General features: G+C 29.4%; 1 protein-coding gene across 1 annotated transcript; it reads right to left on the bottom strand.

Moving 5' to 3' along the window:
- LOC109361610 (glutamate decarboxylase 1-like) lies at positions 2865-6825 on the bottom strand. The gene is made up of 8 exons (XM_019607119.1): positions 6737-6825; positions 6573-6702; positions 5763-5967; positions 5113-5313; positions 4607-4821; positions 4098-4351; positions 3906-3958; positions 2865-3645 (listed from the first exon to the last, which is right to left on the bottom strand). Exons 2-8 carry the CDS (start codon positions 6659-6661, stop codon positions 3169-3171), a joined length of 1494 nt encoding a protein of 497 aa, XP_019462664.1. The 5' UTR covers positions 6662-6702; positions 6737-6825; the 3' UTR covers positions 2865-3168.

Consider the following 16622-nt stretch of genomic DNA (forward strand, 5'->3'; position numbering starts at 1 on the left):
GATTACACATTCCTAACTTTGGTGTGTAATCTCACTGATATTTGTGTAATCTTTGAGTAAACAGTCTGAATGTAGGATTTGGTGCAAAAATGGAACATCAGTATGAGACAACTTTGACTTCTTGATGTTAAAGGTTAAAACTCCAAATTTATTTGTTTTGTAGGTGAGTTATGAACTTGTGTCATTTATTTATATTTTACGTTTGTTAAGTGATATTTTTAGATTAATATATGTTTTGCAATTTATATTTTGAATTTGTTAAAGAATTAAAGTTGTTCGTTTACGTAAATTTTCAGTAAATTATGAATATGAATTATAAAGTTGAGTATCTACATATTTAAAAAAAATTTGTAATAAGTTTATATATAAAAATATAAGCAGGCATGTCCGGTTACTGTACAAATTTTCAATCTATTATTCCAATTCATCTAGGTAAACATCTTTCAAAGGATAAAATACTTAAAAGAATAGACCAAGAAGTAAAATCATATTTTTTTAGAAGAAAAAACCATTATCAAGCAATCGGGAGGGTAAAAGAAAAATTGTACACTAATGTTATTTTTTTTGTTTCCCACAAGTATCCTTGTATTAGACGTAATCATGTTTGAGCCGGGAAATGTGAGTATCAAATAAAGACATAGAATAAATATAAGAGAAGAAACAAGAGAATTTGTTAATGGAGTTCAGTCAATTGAGCAGCTACCAAGATATTATTAGAGAATAAGGATTACAAACCCTAGCATACCCATGGACCCACCTGCCCATGGGGTGTTTCTATTACGTGCTTATAAATGGTGCACATTATAACAAAGGACTTGAGTCCAATATATAATATTGATATTATACTCTATTCTAATTATAGGCAATGTGAGACTTCATATAATAACATATTTCAAACATCCCCAACAATTTCTACCTTCATTGAAATAGACGAATATCTCGCTCATTAGGAAGTCTACACAAGAATCTCCACCTTAGCGAATATATGACTCCACCTTGTTCAATGTCTAATTCTCTTTAATTGCTCCCCTACAGCATAGACCTTTCGAGTATCCTTGACGATGTTACCAAGAGCCTAGCTCTCTAAACTTGTAGTGCAGCTTCCCGTACCGCCATCAAATGGAACACGCCGCCTAGCCACCTATTGCTATCTTTCGATATATTGGAACCTCTACACAAAAGTTCACCAACAATCGTCCTCTTCAATACTCAGTCAAACTGAATATTGGAGCTTCCTTGGAAAGCCTCAACCACTACCACCATTGTCTACTCCGACAATCCTAGTTCAAAAGAACTACCGTACTCCACCATAAGGAGTATACCCACAACACACACCTTGCGTCAATGCTAACCAATGTTTGTGTCACATCCTTGCATCCAAGCCAATGCCCATGTCACACTTCTGCATCTCTATCAATGTTCGTGTTACAACTTGCATCAAAGCCAATGTCATGTCACACCCTACATCAAAGTCAGTCATCGCCCTTGTGCTTTTATGGATCTGCTAACAATTAGTATCTTTCACTATGACATTTCACATACGCCATTACGATATTCTCTTTCTCATCTCCAACTCTCATCATCTAAAAAGATATTGCTAGCATCTAACTCAGCACCTCTATCTCTATCTTCACCTTGATCCTAACACAATACATGAACTTATGGGGTTCTGGATCAACACATACATTGCACACACTACAATTCCGCCATGTTTTCTTCTCCTTCAACTCATCTACTCTATCTTTGTCATTACCTTTGACGCACCTTGTCTAGCCATCACGCCTTCACCCTCTTTAGTCATTATCTGACGTATGGGCTAAGAGTCAACTACCAATTGGCTCTTATACCAATTGTTGATGCAGCGGAAGCGATCGTTGCGCAGCGTTGGCAAAAAACAATCAAATAAAGGCATAGAATAAATATAAGAGAAGAAACAATAGAATTTGTTAACGGGGTTTAGCCAATTGTGGCTACGTCCCCGGGAGCGCTGAACGGCTACCACAATATTATTAGAGAATAAGGATTACAAACTCTAGCACACTCGTGGGCCCACCTGCTCTATTCTAATTCTAGGCAATGTGAGACTTCATATAATAACATATTTCAAACATCCCCAACAGGAACACATCCACAAGTACGTGGGCCTAACTCTCCCAGCAGACATTTTTTCCATCCACAAGACTCAAACCCGAAACTTTGCTTAAAGGGAATCAAGCATGTACCACTTGAACCAACATTAATTGGTACAATGTTATTTTGAGCAATCATTTGCTTTATTATGAGGAGGATAAAATGCACATTTTATTAAGAAGAGTATCACTTGTCCCAACAGTGTTTCATTCTTCTGTCTTCAATCGTATTTCATTCCCTTGTCCGAAGTCTATTACATTTTGTCACATGAATAAAAGAAATTTTTTAAAACCAACAAATAACAAAAAGTCATATTTTGATTGGTTCGAGATATGAAATAAAACACCATTCGAGACAGATGATCTCAATCTCACTTTATTAATGCTTTTTATTCATTTGACAGTGCAATGTCGAAACAAACCAATCAGAAAAGCATGGGAAAACAGTTCTTTATCTTTTTGTTTATTTAATTTAGTCATGTATATGTCAGATTGTTAGTTCTTCTAACTAGAATTTTTATGGGAAATAAAACCACACAAATGTTGCACATATTCTCATAATCTGATCCACACAACATTAAGGTTTTAACTTTAGTTTATTAAAGCTTCCTTTATGTTTAATCCACCCCATTGAGATATATATATGTGACATGATTATTATTCCCTAGGTCCATTCAAGGATAGACCATAATTTTTGGGTACTTGTTCATCTTCAATTCTAATACAATCATCAATAGTCAAGACCATAGTCACCTCACTGAAGTTAAAGGAAGCTTTAAACTAAAATAACAACATCCTCACACTAACCTTTACATTAATCTCTCTTATATTTTAGTGACAGAAAATTTAATAAATGCCAACCATAAATTGCATCTGACATCAAAATTACATAAACAAAATCTGTAAGTTCATACACATAAAATTTTAGTTCAAAAAATAAAGTATATAGAACTAAAGCTCTATTTTATTGAAGTTAATTAGAAAATCTTAGTTAAGCCTCCTTATTTAATTGCCATATATTGACATGGCTCTGTTCTCTCTATGCAGCCAAGATTTTCGGACGCTTATTGGATTCTTGAGCAATGATTTCTCTATGTGCATCCAATGCACTCATCTTGACACCATTGTCATCATCCATAGCCTTCTCTTCTTTAACAATGTTGGTTATTTTAGCATTGTACTTAGGGGGATGTTTTTCGAGTTCATGTAACACATTTGTGATGTCAAACACAAGGCGTTCGGCAAGTATGCGCGAAAACTCAGCCCTAACCACCACGCGGAGCACGTTGATGTGCTGAGCGGCTGGTGGCATTGGATAAGCAGGCACGATCCAGCCGTGGCGACGCAACATCCTCGATATCTTGAACTCGTCATGACAACTTCTGTCCTTAAGAGAAAATGCTACCACAGGAACACCATTGTCCTTTGAGAGTATGTTAAAACATCCTGTTTTCTCTAGTCCTTCCCTTAGCACCTTAGCATTTTCTCTGCAATTCTCCATTATACTCCGGTATCCCTATTATATAAGTCACATAAGAAGATATTATAAAATGTTACATATATAAGTTTATCAACTTTTTTCTTAGGAAAAATATTTGAGGATCTTGCAAATTTTGATATGACAGAATTCATTTGACATACTAGTTGTTTCTTGGTAAAATGTAATTATACATAAGTTGTGGTGATATGATTGAACATTGCTTATTTATTTGCTAAACATTGTAACCATCAAACAAACTTGCAATTACTCTCTTAATAATGTAATTATAACCTCACCTCTTGGCCGAGGCGAATGAGCTGATAATATTGAGCAATAATCTGACTAGAACCTGCAAGTGACAAATTAATTTTAGTATGCTAGTGACTAGAACCATCAGTCTTGTCCGGTCATGACGTGTCCTTTTGGAGCAGGACGGAATAATGATATAAGTTAGTTACTAATGATCAATAAATATAGTTTTTACTGACCTTTAGAAAAATTCAGAGTGAAGGTGGGTTGGTCAGCACCAAGGTAATTAATATGGAAGACAAGGTCTTCAGGCAAGTCTTCCTTGGTCCTCCATATAACCCAACCAATTCCAGCATAAACAAGGCCATATTTGTGGCCACTAACATTTATGCTCTTCACCAATGGGAGTCTAAAATCCCATTCTAGCTCTGGATAAAGGAAAGGAGCAATAAAGCCACCACTAGCAGCATCCACATGAATAGGGGTATCCCATCTATAATGTCACGAGTAAAATCAAATCAGTATATAAGATATTTTTTTTGTTACTATCCCTCACCCTTTTTGGGTAAGGAACTAATCCATTTCGGGTGTATGGTTGCCTCTTCCAACTAGCGTCGCTCTCAGGAATGGAACCCTTGACCTTTTGGTCATCCTGAGTATCTAGCGGGGTCTTACACCACTAGACCAACATATTGTTAGTAAGTATATAAGATATTTAAGTTGGTGATGAAAGCTAATTAGTACTTACCCAGTTTGCTTGTTTTTTTCTAGCAACAGATCATTTAAGAGCTTGACATCTTCAAATTCTCCATTATATGTTGAGCCTAATATTGCAGCCACACAAATAGTGTTCTCATCTACCATCTCAACAGCTTTGGCAGGGTCCATGACATAGTAGCCTTCACTCACCTTCACTTCTCTCAACTCCACCTCAAAATACCTTGCAAATTTCTCCCAACAAACCTAATACAATATATAAATGATGAAAAAATACATGTTAGTGATAAATGGCTCCTAATTATACTCTTTAATTGAATTGACTATCATAAATTATAAACATCAACTATAATCATAATAATGTCAAGGAAAATTTTGTTATGCCAAATTGTTTCCTATGAAATACTTTTTGGTCAAAATATTAAAATTTGGAAGCTCAAACATAATGCCATTGTCTCAATGGGTGCTATATGTGACAATTGATCACTTTATGTTATGGTTATGCTATAGTTTATTGATGTGAACTAGAATTAATACCTGCACATTAGCACCAGTGACCATGTTAGGTTTATCATAGGGCTTGCCCTCAGCCTTGCGTTTGTTCTGCCATTTCTTCTTGAATGCAAGTCCTGCTAGCATTATGGCCTCGGACGATCCAACTGTTCCTGCTCCAATTGCGCTCTCATCTTCGCCAATTTTCGCGTTGAACAATCTTGCTATCATGTTCACACACCGATTCTGTTAGCAAAAAGTAGAACACAGTTAAATAATAATAATAAGTGCTTAAACAGCAAAAAACACTACCATACAGTACCACTTTCATATTCCAAAAGAGAAGAAAAAGTCTAATTTTTTGAGGTCATGTCTTTCCAAATGAAGGCAAATCAACAGCCTCCGAATTAAAATGAAAAATCATAAAATAAAATGACCACTTATTAGTTAATCTAATCATTTGTATGATTAATGTTAGAGGAACATGTATTCTCAACAGCTTACTATAACTTTCAAACAACTAAAGGAAAGTTTTCCAACTCTTTATAGTTTATAACATTACTCATGCTATAATTATAACTACCATAAGGTGTAAAATGTTTTATTTTGTTATATCTACTACCCCTTTAAGATGAAGTATGAAGGTAAAGTGTTATAGCTAGGAGAAAAAGATCAGAAAGACAGAAAGTACAAACATGAAGCTCAGTGGTAACAGGGTACTCATCCATGTCAACGTAGTTTTTGTTGATGGATTCCATGATGAGTTTGTTGCATTCTTCCTCCATGGATGTGGTAACAAAGGAAGCCAAGTTCAGCTTTGGATTTGCATCAAGTTGCAACTCATCATGTATGTTTTGGTAAGCAGCCTCCTTTGGCATAGAGCTCTCAGGCATGCTATACCTGCATTACATAAATGCTTAGTTACTTGCTTAACAAACAAAATATTAGTTAATATTTCATCTCAAAACCAATTAAGAAAGAAAAGTATTCTACCGTGTATTTATGTGTTGACAGTTGTAAAGATTATCCACCATTCTATATTACATTCAACATACTATACATTATTCATTTCTATTTTTTTGATTTAAGAATCAATGATGATTAAAAATGAATAGTTAATGATATAATGATAGTGTAAAAAATTGTTACAATTTCACTACATACATCTTTTTCTCATCTCATGAAGTGAGTTTGTTTCTCATGTTATTTAGAGAAGTTTTTTCTTAAAAAATATATTCAATAAAGAAAGAAAAAGTGTAAATGTTTTTTTATAAGATTAGTGCACACCGTTTGCATAATTTCATGTTTTGTGCACATTTGACATCACCTTATATAAAGTGAGATAACAAAAAAGTATGTATTTAATAAGATGAGATGATGAAGTTTAATCAAATAGTATAATTTGTAGAAATATAACATCGTTTATGTGTAACATTACTTAAAACAATAATATAATTTAGAAAGTGATGATGGTGATAAAAAAACATATATGTGAATTTACGTACCTAGGAAGAGAGTTCCTGGCATAAGGAAAAGCAACATTAGAGTTCAGATTAAAGAGATCTGATTCAGAAGCTGGTTTTGGAAAAACCATGGTGAAATATATTTTGTATGTTGTTGGTAATCTTAAAGATACAAGAAAAAATGCAAAGAGAAAAAAGTTGGTAATAGCAAAGCGTTTGTTTTGGCCTTTTGGGTGTTTGGTATGTTGAATATTAAAGACTCAAAGTTGTGGTATATTTATACATGGAGATGGTGGGTGAGAAGGTAAGAATCGTCCTTGACATTTGAATTTTCTATGCCATAGTTAAATTATGTGACTTTGAAACTTGACCAAAGTTTTTTTTTAAATGTGGAAAGAATATAAGGAATGCATATATTGTTTCTTCGTTACCCGACAAATTATCATGTACCTAGCAGAAAAATAATTCTTGTACTTAGCAGACAAATATTGTCCTCGTTAGTAATAGGGGAATTTTGAATCGAATAAGTGGAGAGTACCATTTCTTCGTTTGAATACTTTAAACATCAAGTTTACCATTTCAAAAATAGTACCTAAGACATAGGAATAATATATTTTTCAGTTTTACTCATTCATCCTGTGAAATTTATTCTATATGTGAGTCCTCCACTGAGAATTTGCTCCCTATATACTTTTGTCTGATTGAACATTTAACTAATGGCAAGGATAAAGGTTCACATCTTCCAAAAAATTATTGTATTCAAAGACAATTATATTCTATTGAGTAGTATAAAAAAAAATATTTTTTATTTTTATGATTTTTTAACTAGGTGCATTTTTTGTTGGATTGCAACATAAATTAGATACTAAAAATGGGATAAATGATCTTCATTTATCACAAGGAGAGAGATTATATTTCTTTAATGGTGTTTCATTTATTTCCCTTCTTCATCAATCAGATTTTAACAAATAATATAAAATGTTAACTTTTGTTTTTAAAATATTTCATTTTATTTATGTGACAATATCTGATTGACCCAAACATAAAATAAGATATCATCGAGAATATGTGATTTTTTCTGTCATGTGGGGAGCCTAATAACTACCGAAATATGAACCTATTGGTCAAATTAAAATCAAATTGGATCATCCATCAAATTTTAACCAAAATCTTAAGTTTTTTTTTTATAGATTCATTTGCCACTCATATGTTCTTCACTTTTATCTATTCTTTATTGATATGTGACTTATTTTATAGAAGAGAATAAAATATCTTCTCATATCAGAAGATAATTTATTTCATTTAGTCAATAAAAATATAACATGTATACTATTTTGTTTAGTTTTAAAAATATTTTTATGAAAAATGATTGAACGAGACATGTGTCATAATTTTACTGGCTGAATGAGATAACTTATCAATAAAGATGCTTTATTCTCTTTATTCTTGCAAAAAATGACAAATAATCTTCTCCACACACGTTTATCAATTTGATTTCACAATACCTCATCTTTATGCACACATAATATTGCATATATGTTAAATTTGTTTACATGGACAAAATTGAAATATAAACTATATAAAATTACCATTTAGGCAAGATGAATATATGATAGACCGTCGTTTTATTGTTCATTTACATCATGAAGATCTTTTAAAATCTAATGAATTTATGCAACTACTCTGTTATTTGTATATCTATTAACAATATAATAAAAAAACTCCATCATGTCACACGTCACTTTCTCCTTCCCTCATGCCACATGTCACTTTCTCCTTCCCTCATGCCAAATGTCACTTTCTCCTTCCCTCATGTCACACTTCACTTTCTCCTTACATTTTTTCCTTCATGCCACATGTCACCTCTTCCTCACATATTTTTTTCATACTTCCTTCATGCCACATGTCACCTCCTTCCCTCATGCCACATGTCATTTTCTCCTTCCCTCATGCCACATGTCACTTTCTCCTTCCCTCATGCTACATGTCACTTTTTCCTTCCCTCATGTCACACGTGACTTTCTCCTTACATTTTTTCCTTCGTGCCACATGTCACCTCTTCTTCACATATTTTTTTTCCTAGTTCCTTCATGACACATGTCACCTCCTCCTCACATATTTTTCATCCTACTTTTTATATATTATATATTTTATATGCTAATAATAATTTAATATTAATTAGTGACTGGTTCATGTCGCTACCCCACTAAAATTGAGTGTTTACAACATCTATGTTTTGTTATGTTAAAAAGTAATAGTCATTGAACATTAGATGAAATTGAAATCATTTTTCACATTCAAATTATTTCTTTACATTAATCTATCTATATAATTTAATGTTTACCATTAATCTAAGAATAATTGTACATTTCCACATCATCAAAGTTTTTTGACATTTTTCGCACTGAATTTTAATATTACAGTTCAGATTCTTTGAATTTTAATTTTTCTCTATTAACAACATAATAAAAAAAACTCCCTTATGCCACATGTCAATTTCTCCTTCCATTTTTCCAAAAAAAACTCTCTCATGTCACATGTCACTTTCTCCTTCCCTCGTGTCACATGCCACTTTCTCCTTCCCTCATGTCACATGTCAATTTTCCCTTATATTTTTTCCTTCATGCCACATGTCATCTCATTCTCACATATTTTTCTTCATACTTTTTATATATTATATATTTTATATGCTAATAATAATTTAATATTAATTAGTGATTGATTCATGTCGCTACCCCACTAAAATTGAGTGTTTACAACATCTATGTTTTGTTATGTTAAAAAGTAATAGTCATTGAACATTAGATAAATTGAAATCATTTTTCAATTCAAATTATTTCTTTACATTAATATATCTATATAATTTAATGTTTATCATTAATCTAAGAATAATTGTACGTTTTCACCTCATCAAAGTTTTTTGACATTTTTCAAAATTTTAATATTACATTTCAGATTCTTTGAATTTTAATTTTTCTCTATTAACAACATAATAAAAAAAACTCCCTTATGCCACATGTCAATTTCTCCTTACATTTTTTTCCTTCGTGTCACATGTCACCTCCTCGTCACATTTTTTCCTTCCTACTTTTTATATATTTTATATGTTAATAATAATTGTAGAAAATTCAAATTACAAATTATCAATTTATTTTTCTTATGTGCTTAAACATGCAAATACACAAGTAAGATGTATATTCTTAATAATATGAATGTATGAGTAATATGTGCGTTTTAACTATGCGAATACATGGTTAACATGTGTTTTCTTAGTAATGCGAATGTATGGGTAACTTGTGTGTTTTTAGCCATGCGAATGCACGGGTCAAATGTATTTAATTACTATCATTATATTATTTAATTAAAAGATAACAATAGTATATATATTCATGAAAAATATATGTATTTTAATTAGTAATATAACAAATCAATTATTAGACTCTTTTTATTATTTTGATTAAATTTATCAGAAAAAATATCTGTCATATCCTAACTTAGTGTGTTTTTAATTTATGAGTTATTTTCTTACAATGATTATTTGCTAAAACATAATCAAATAAATAACATTGAATTATACAATATTTGAATGCTAAAAATATATTCAAATATTTATACACAATGAACATTAATCTAAAATAAAACATAAGCATTTAAGAGATATGTTAAAAAATCCTTATGACTATATATGATACTTATAAACGTAATCACAAAAAATATGATGCAAAAATAACTCCTTATATTTATAATTTTATATAGAGAATATAGAGGTGAGATATTATCCAATACAATTTGAATTTTATTTATTGAGTTATTTAAGAATCAAATATTTTCTATAATCACACTTTAACAAATAAATGCTTATACAAACACATTTATAATTATCAATATTCTTCATATACACTCAAAAATCAATGTTAATATTGCACCTATATGAATGGAAAATATAATGATTCAATACATGATTGATTGATATTATAAAGTATATGTATATTATATTTGCATTATGCATAAATAAAGAAGCGAACCGTGCAAGTGCACGGGTACACTGCTAGTCATTTTTAATATTATACTCATTTATTTCTCACTTATCAGGTATTCTTCATCTTTTTATATACTTTATTTTTAGAGTATAATATTTATTTATTTATTAGTGTAAATATTTATATACAATTATTAAATCATCTACCATTTATTTGTAATTATTTTTTAATTTGGAGAGTCAATAATAACTAAATCTAAATGATGGATGATGTAATGACAATATATAAAATTTATACATTAGTAATGCGTATATCTTTTTCTCTTATTTTTAACAACTTTTATATTCATTTTTATTATCATTCGCCTATTTTTAACTTTAATATATATATTCGTTTCTATATAATATAGATGAAAACAAACATTGGACCGAGTTATGTCCATCAAACATTTAACAATAGACTTAGCAAACAAATATGAGTGCATGAGAGAACTTTATTATTTTTGTAAGATTTATTTCACTCAATACTTTCTATATAACACTCTCTTATTCAACTATGAGACATTCCCATAATTATGTTAAATGCATGATACAAAATGCTTTATCTTGCATAATATTTATGAGTCAGACTCATTTTTATTAATAGATAGGACAATTAGATTTTTAATGTATTTTTAAGGTTAAAAATATAATAACAATATAAGTTAAAGGAATAAAAATATTATTATCTTTTCATTTTTATGTATTTTTAATTAATTGGCCTCTTCAGTAATGAAGAGGAATCTGACTCAATATTTATATCCAGATCATTGAGTAGGATTATCATCTCAATACGAAAGATAACTCAGACCAACAAAAAGTAGGACACTTATTAAATATGTTTGGTATACCAAGAAATTAGATTATGGTTATATTTATTTATATTATAATTTTTCATAAATTATAATCTATTAAGATGATAGATTATGATCTTAGAATTATAACTTTTTTATGTTTAACTACTTTACTTGCAAAATTATTTTAATTTGATTTTGAATTGTACAGAAAGATTATTTGTTTACCGAGTAAATTACATAACTTTTTTTTGTTTATGTTCTTAAAATTTGGGCTCTTCTTTACATATTTTTAGATATTTTTTCAATGTTTATCACCAATTATATTTATACTATAAAATAGATTTGCATTTTATTTTATATGAAAATAAAAATATTTAATTAAAAATAATATAAATGATGATATCAATTTTTAAAGTTAATATGATATTAAGTATGAGAAAGTGATATAATATTATCAGATATATACATAGATATTAATTTTCAAGCCATCTGTTAATTCCGTATTACAATATTTTTTAGCATATTGCTGTACTCTTGAATTAAGGAACAAAATTATTTGAAAAAACTGAAGTTGTGAGTGATAAGAAGTATAAATTCACCCAACAAAATCTTCAAGAAATATTCCTTAAATCCCTCTTTTTATATTGTTGTTTGAGTTTATTTTCTTTAACAATAAGTTTCTTTTATATATTAATATAATTACTTAAATATGTACCCAAAAAATGTACGAAATATGCTAAAAATAGCATACAACATGTTAACGCGTAAGGTTCTTTGAATTCTATAGTGGGATCCACACGAGACACGACCAAGGTGACGCCTAAAACAAAATACTGTGTGTTTCGGAACCACTAACCTAAAAATTGAAAGTATGCAGATTTTGTAAGCTTGATTTATAGTAAAATATTTGACATCGTTCAATTTATATAGACCATTAATAAAGTTTGTTGTAACTTTAATGTATTGAGTATAAAACAATGTTTGTTTCTTTAATTGGTAACCTTTACTTTTCTAAAAAATAAAATGATCCATCTAAAATTGTATTAGAAAAAGCATTCAGTGAGAGATGAAAAAGTAAAAGCACACGGAATCCGCCAGCAGTAAGTGGCAAGAAGATATGCATAGCTTTTTGTCTCAAGGAGAACATGGACAATATGTAACCAATGGTGTGGTCAATTGAAGAATTTGGAAGTCTTCAACCTTGTGGTTTTAATGTAGAAAGTGTTCATAGCTTATGCTTTTAACTTTTAATTTCCTTCCCCTCGTTAAGTCATCTTATTCCCAATCTAGAAGTGTGTGCAATCTATATGCTCTCATAAACCTTTGAAAACTCTTCAACTTTGCCATTTTGACATTTTCCTATGCAAAGTTAACACTTTATGATATCATTTTATTAATGAGTTATTATATACACTATGAAGATTGATAAACAATTAGTATATTATCTATCATTTAAATAATTAAATAAAATAATAGATAAAAAGTGACATTATATAAGATTCTTATATTGTGGATGTATATATTCTTTCATGTTTATTGATAATAACAAAACTCATTTTATCTCTCCATCTTGAAAGAGTACTTCATCTCTTGGCTAGAAAACCTACATAGATTTCAAACAAAGACATAATTGCATCTCATTTATTAATCTCAACAAACTAAATTGAATTACAATGACTCCAATTACCTAGAATCAACTAATTATACAAATTAATAATTTGAAAGATCGTGAAGATTTAAGAGGAACAAAATACATGGTGTGCATATATATGAGTTTGAATGTAACATCTATGCATGACAATATAAATATTTATATATAATAAATATATCATTCATTTGTATTATTTTTATTACAAAGTCAATGATAACGAAATATGAATGGTGTAACACTTCAGCTCTCACATGCGACCTCTTAGGCTCATGAATACACTGAGCGTGTCACTCATAAGCTTAAATATCTTTGTAGTATTTTATTCCCCACAAAAGGGAGTCTTCTGTGACTCGAATCCGTGACATTAGAGCTTAATGGTAGCGACTCAGTTGTATAGTGATTATTTATCCCTGAGGTCACGGGTTTGAGTCGCGGAAAGCTCCCCCTTTGTGAGGAATAAAATATTGAGGGGTATTTAAGTTTGTGGGTGACACGCTCGATGTATTCATGGGTCTGAGAGGTTGCATGTCAGGGATGAGGTGATACAAAAAAGGCGCCTTTGCAATTGAGTCGCTACCATTAGCTTAATGATAGCGACTCAGTTGCATAATGACTATTTATCTCTGAAGTCTCAGGTTCGAGTCGCAGATGGCTCTCCTTTGTAAGGAATAAAATATTGTATGAGGTATTTAAGCTTGTGAGTGACACGTTCAGTATATTCATGAGTCTGAGATGTCGCATGTCAGGAGTGAAGTATTATAAATGGTAGATGATGCATCAATATATACATGTTTTTCTCTACGAGTTTTATCCATCGTCAATGTATCGTCTATCATTCATGTTTAAACTCTTCAAAAAGTAATATAAATGCATAGTAAATAATACATCAACTATATATAAAAATTTATAATGATAGTGAATAAATATTACACTCAAAATTTAGTAAACATGAAGTTTATTTTATAAAAGTACATGTAGATTATAGTTTATCTCCATAATTACCTTACTACTTGATATTTTTTAGAGATGAAAGATGGATATATTAATAGTGTAAAAGATCTTTACAATGCTTCTTCATCAAAGATATTATACTAATAATATTTACACTAATAATGTAATATTTTTATATAAATATTTACACTAATAAATAATAATACGAATATATTACACAGTTTTTTTAATTTGTGATCACCTTCGGATGTTTTCTTTATTTCAGAGGGCGTCTTGTGACCCAAGCCTATAATCTTAGGAATATATAATTATTGATTTGATTGAGTCATTAATATTGAATATTTAGTTTTCTTAACATCATGCATTCTGGTTGAGAATAAGAGTAGAAACTAAAAACTTATTGTTGGAATATAAAGTATTTATCATATAAAATTCAAGAAATAATTAATAAAAATTTTGGTCATGAATTCAAATTTTTTATATTCTATCTTTCTCCATGTCTCCATCCTAAAGATTGATATCAGGAAAACAAAAATGAAAGAAATTTGATCTATACTTAATTATACTATTATAAATAGAATTAGATGTTAGATCATGTATAGTTTTGATTTGTCTTATGTTACTTTTTCTTAAAAATTATATTTTCATCTTTCATCTTATTCTTTTTATCCATCCAAAATTAAATATATCAATAATAAATTTTTATATTTTTGTCTGTATAAATCTAAATTATATGGGCGCTGTGCTCTCAAAGCACTAGTTGAAATTGAAAATATTCATCGATTTAATATGTATACATTGATAATATATGTGTTTTTTACATTATCAACAAATCATTCCTCATTAATTTATTAATTATCATTGACTCTCAAATAAAAGTAACATAAATCAACAACAGATGATGTGCGTGTAAAAAACTTTATACTGTTAGTGCGATAAACTCAATATTTATTATATCGAAAATATAAAAAATGTAATAATATTACTGAACCTATAGACATTGATTACTGAATCTGTAGACATTGATTTTTTATTTTTATATTTAAACTAAGTCCTGCTCTGAATTAGGTACTGACCCAGGTTGCTAGACTGTATAATAATTCTTGAACCTTTAAGTGCAAGAATAGTTATAAAACCTGTAAAATTAGAGAAAAAGTTTAAATATGCTTTTAGTTGAAGGGAAGTTTTGAATTTAATCCCTTTAAAATATATATTTTGGTTTTAATTTGGTTCTTATAAGGTAGTTTATTTATATTTTAGTCTATGTCGTTACTTTGTACCATTTTTTGTTTTCTATTATTATATGTTGACATTTTGGATTTGGTCCATATAATGTATTGATGTTTTAGATTTGGCCCATAAAATGTATTGATGTTTTAGATTTGGCCCATAAAATGTATTTAACTTTTGAATTTAGTCCCTCTTATATAAGTACTTAATTGATTGAAGCTATTGATATTGAGAATAATCAAAATAACCGAGTTTTCATTGACTAAATTTGAAGGAGAAATATTTTATGAATATTAAAAACGTATTTAAACCTTATATAAATATTTTCATTTCACGAATTGGGTATTGAAGTGGTAAGCTATGAGATCATATGTAACATTGACAATGAAGAGAGGAAGAGAAGAGGGTGAAAAAGGTCCTCCAATCACACGTTTCAAACCTTACAGTTTGACTTGTGGTTTATTAATATGTCGGTGAAGAGTTTTTTTGGTATCCTTAATTGTTAGGTAAAAAATTAATATTTTTGAGTATGTAATTGTTCTTACTAATAAATATTGTTTTAAGAAATTGAACATTTATATTTTAGTTATTTTGATAATCTAATAGCATTATACAACTAGACTAATACCTTGTTGATTTTTGATCAATGTTTAACACACAAAAAACAAGATGAGAAGAGCTTAAATAAATATGTCAGGCACATAGAATAACTTGAATACCCAAGGTTTTGGTGCAAATGTATTTGCTTAATGGAACCGTCATAGCTGAAACAAAGCAGGGGAAGTGGCTTTTAGATTTGAATGGGTAATAATAATAATCTATATCTATATTATATATATCTATATTATATATATATATAAAAGAAAGATACATAATGTAATTTCATTTTTTATTTTATCCTTAACTTTTTAATTTTGACAAAAAAACCATATAATCATATGTAACCACTAACATATTAATTATCTCTATAATATTATAATAAAACAAAAAATTAAAATATAAAGTATCCTAATAAAAAATACAATATAAAGTAAACACAATACAAAAAATATTCTAATTCTCCAAAATAAAATATATAAAATATAAATAATTAATATCGTAAAAATATGAATGTTGTAACACCGCGAATTTTACGATTTTGAATTATAAGATTTTACTAATATTTTTATTAATTATATATTCGAAAATGAATTTCTGGGAATTTTCGGTAAGGAATTAGATAAAACTCTAGTTGAGTTTTATTTTTGAAATTTTATTTCCAATTTTGTGGTAAATTTTGATAATTTTTGGAGATAGTCGGTTCTGGACCACTGTCGGGGCCGAATCCGCCTAGTACGGCTCAAAAAGTGTCTTTTTGAGTTCCGTAAGTCGGAGTCGAATTCCGATCGCGCCGTTGGATTCGTAATTTAATTTTGAGTCAATATAGACCCTTAATACACCCATAC

The sequence above is a fragment of the Lupinus angustifolius genome, chromosome LG12 (genome assembly GCF_001865875.1).
Source record: "Lupinus angustifolius cultivar Tanjil chromosome LG12, LupAngTanjil_v1.0, whole genome shotgun sequence".
Taxonomy (NCBI): domain Eukaryota; kingdom Viridiplantae; phylum Streptophyta; class Magnoliopsida; order Fabales; family Fabaceae; genus Lupinus; species Lupinus angustifolius.

Coding starts and splice junctions, on each gene's coding strand:
- LOC109361610 (XM_019607119.1), bottom strand. CDS start 6,661: ATGGTTTTTCCAAAACCAGCTTCTGAATCAGATCTCTTTAATCTGAAC. Junction 5,968..6,572: donor GCCAGGAACTCTCTTCCTAG/GTACGTAAATTC, acceptor TATGTAATGCAG/GTATAGCATGCCTGAGAGCT. Junction 4,352..4,606: donor GAAAAAAACAAGCAAACTGG/GTAAGTACTAAT, acceptor GTGACATTATAG/ATGGGATACCCCTATTCATG.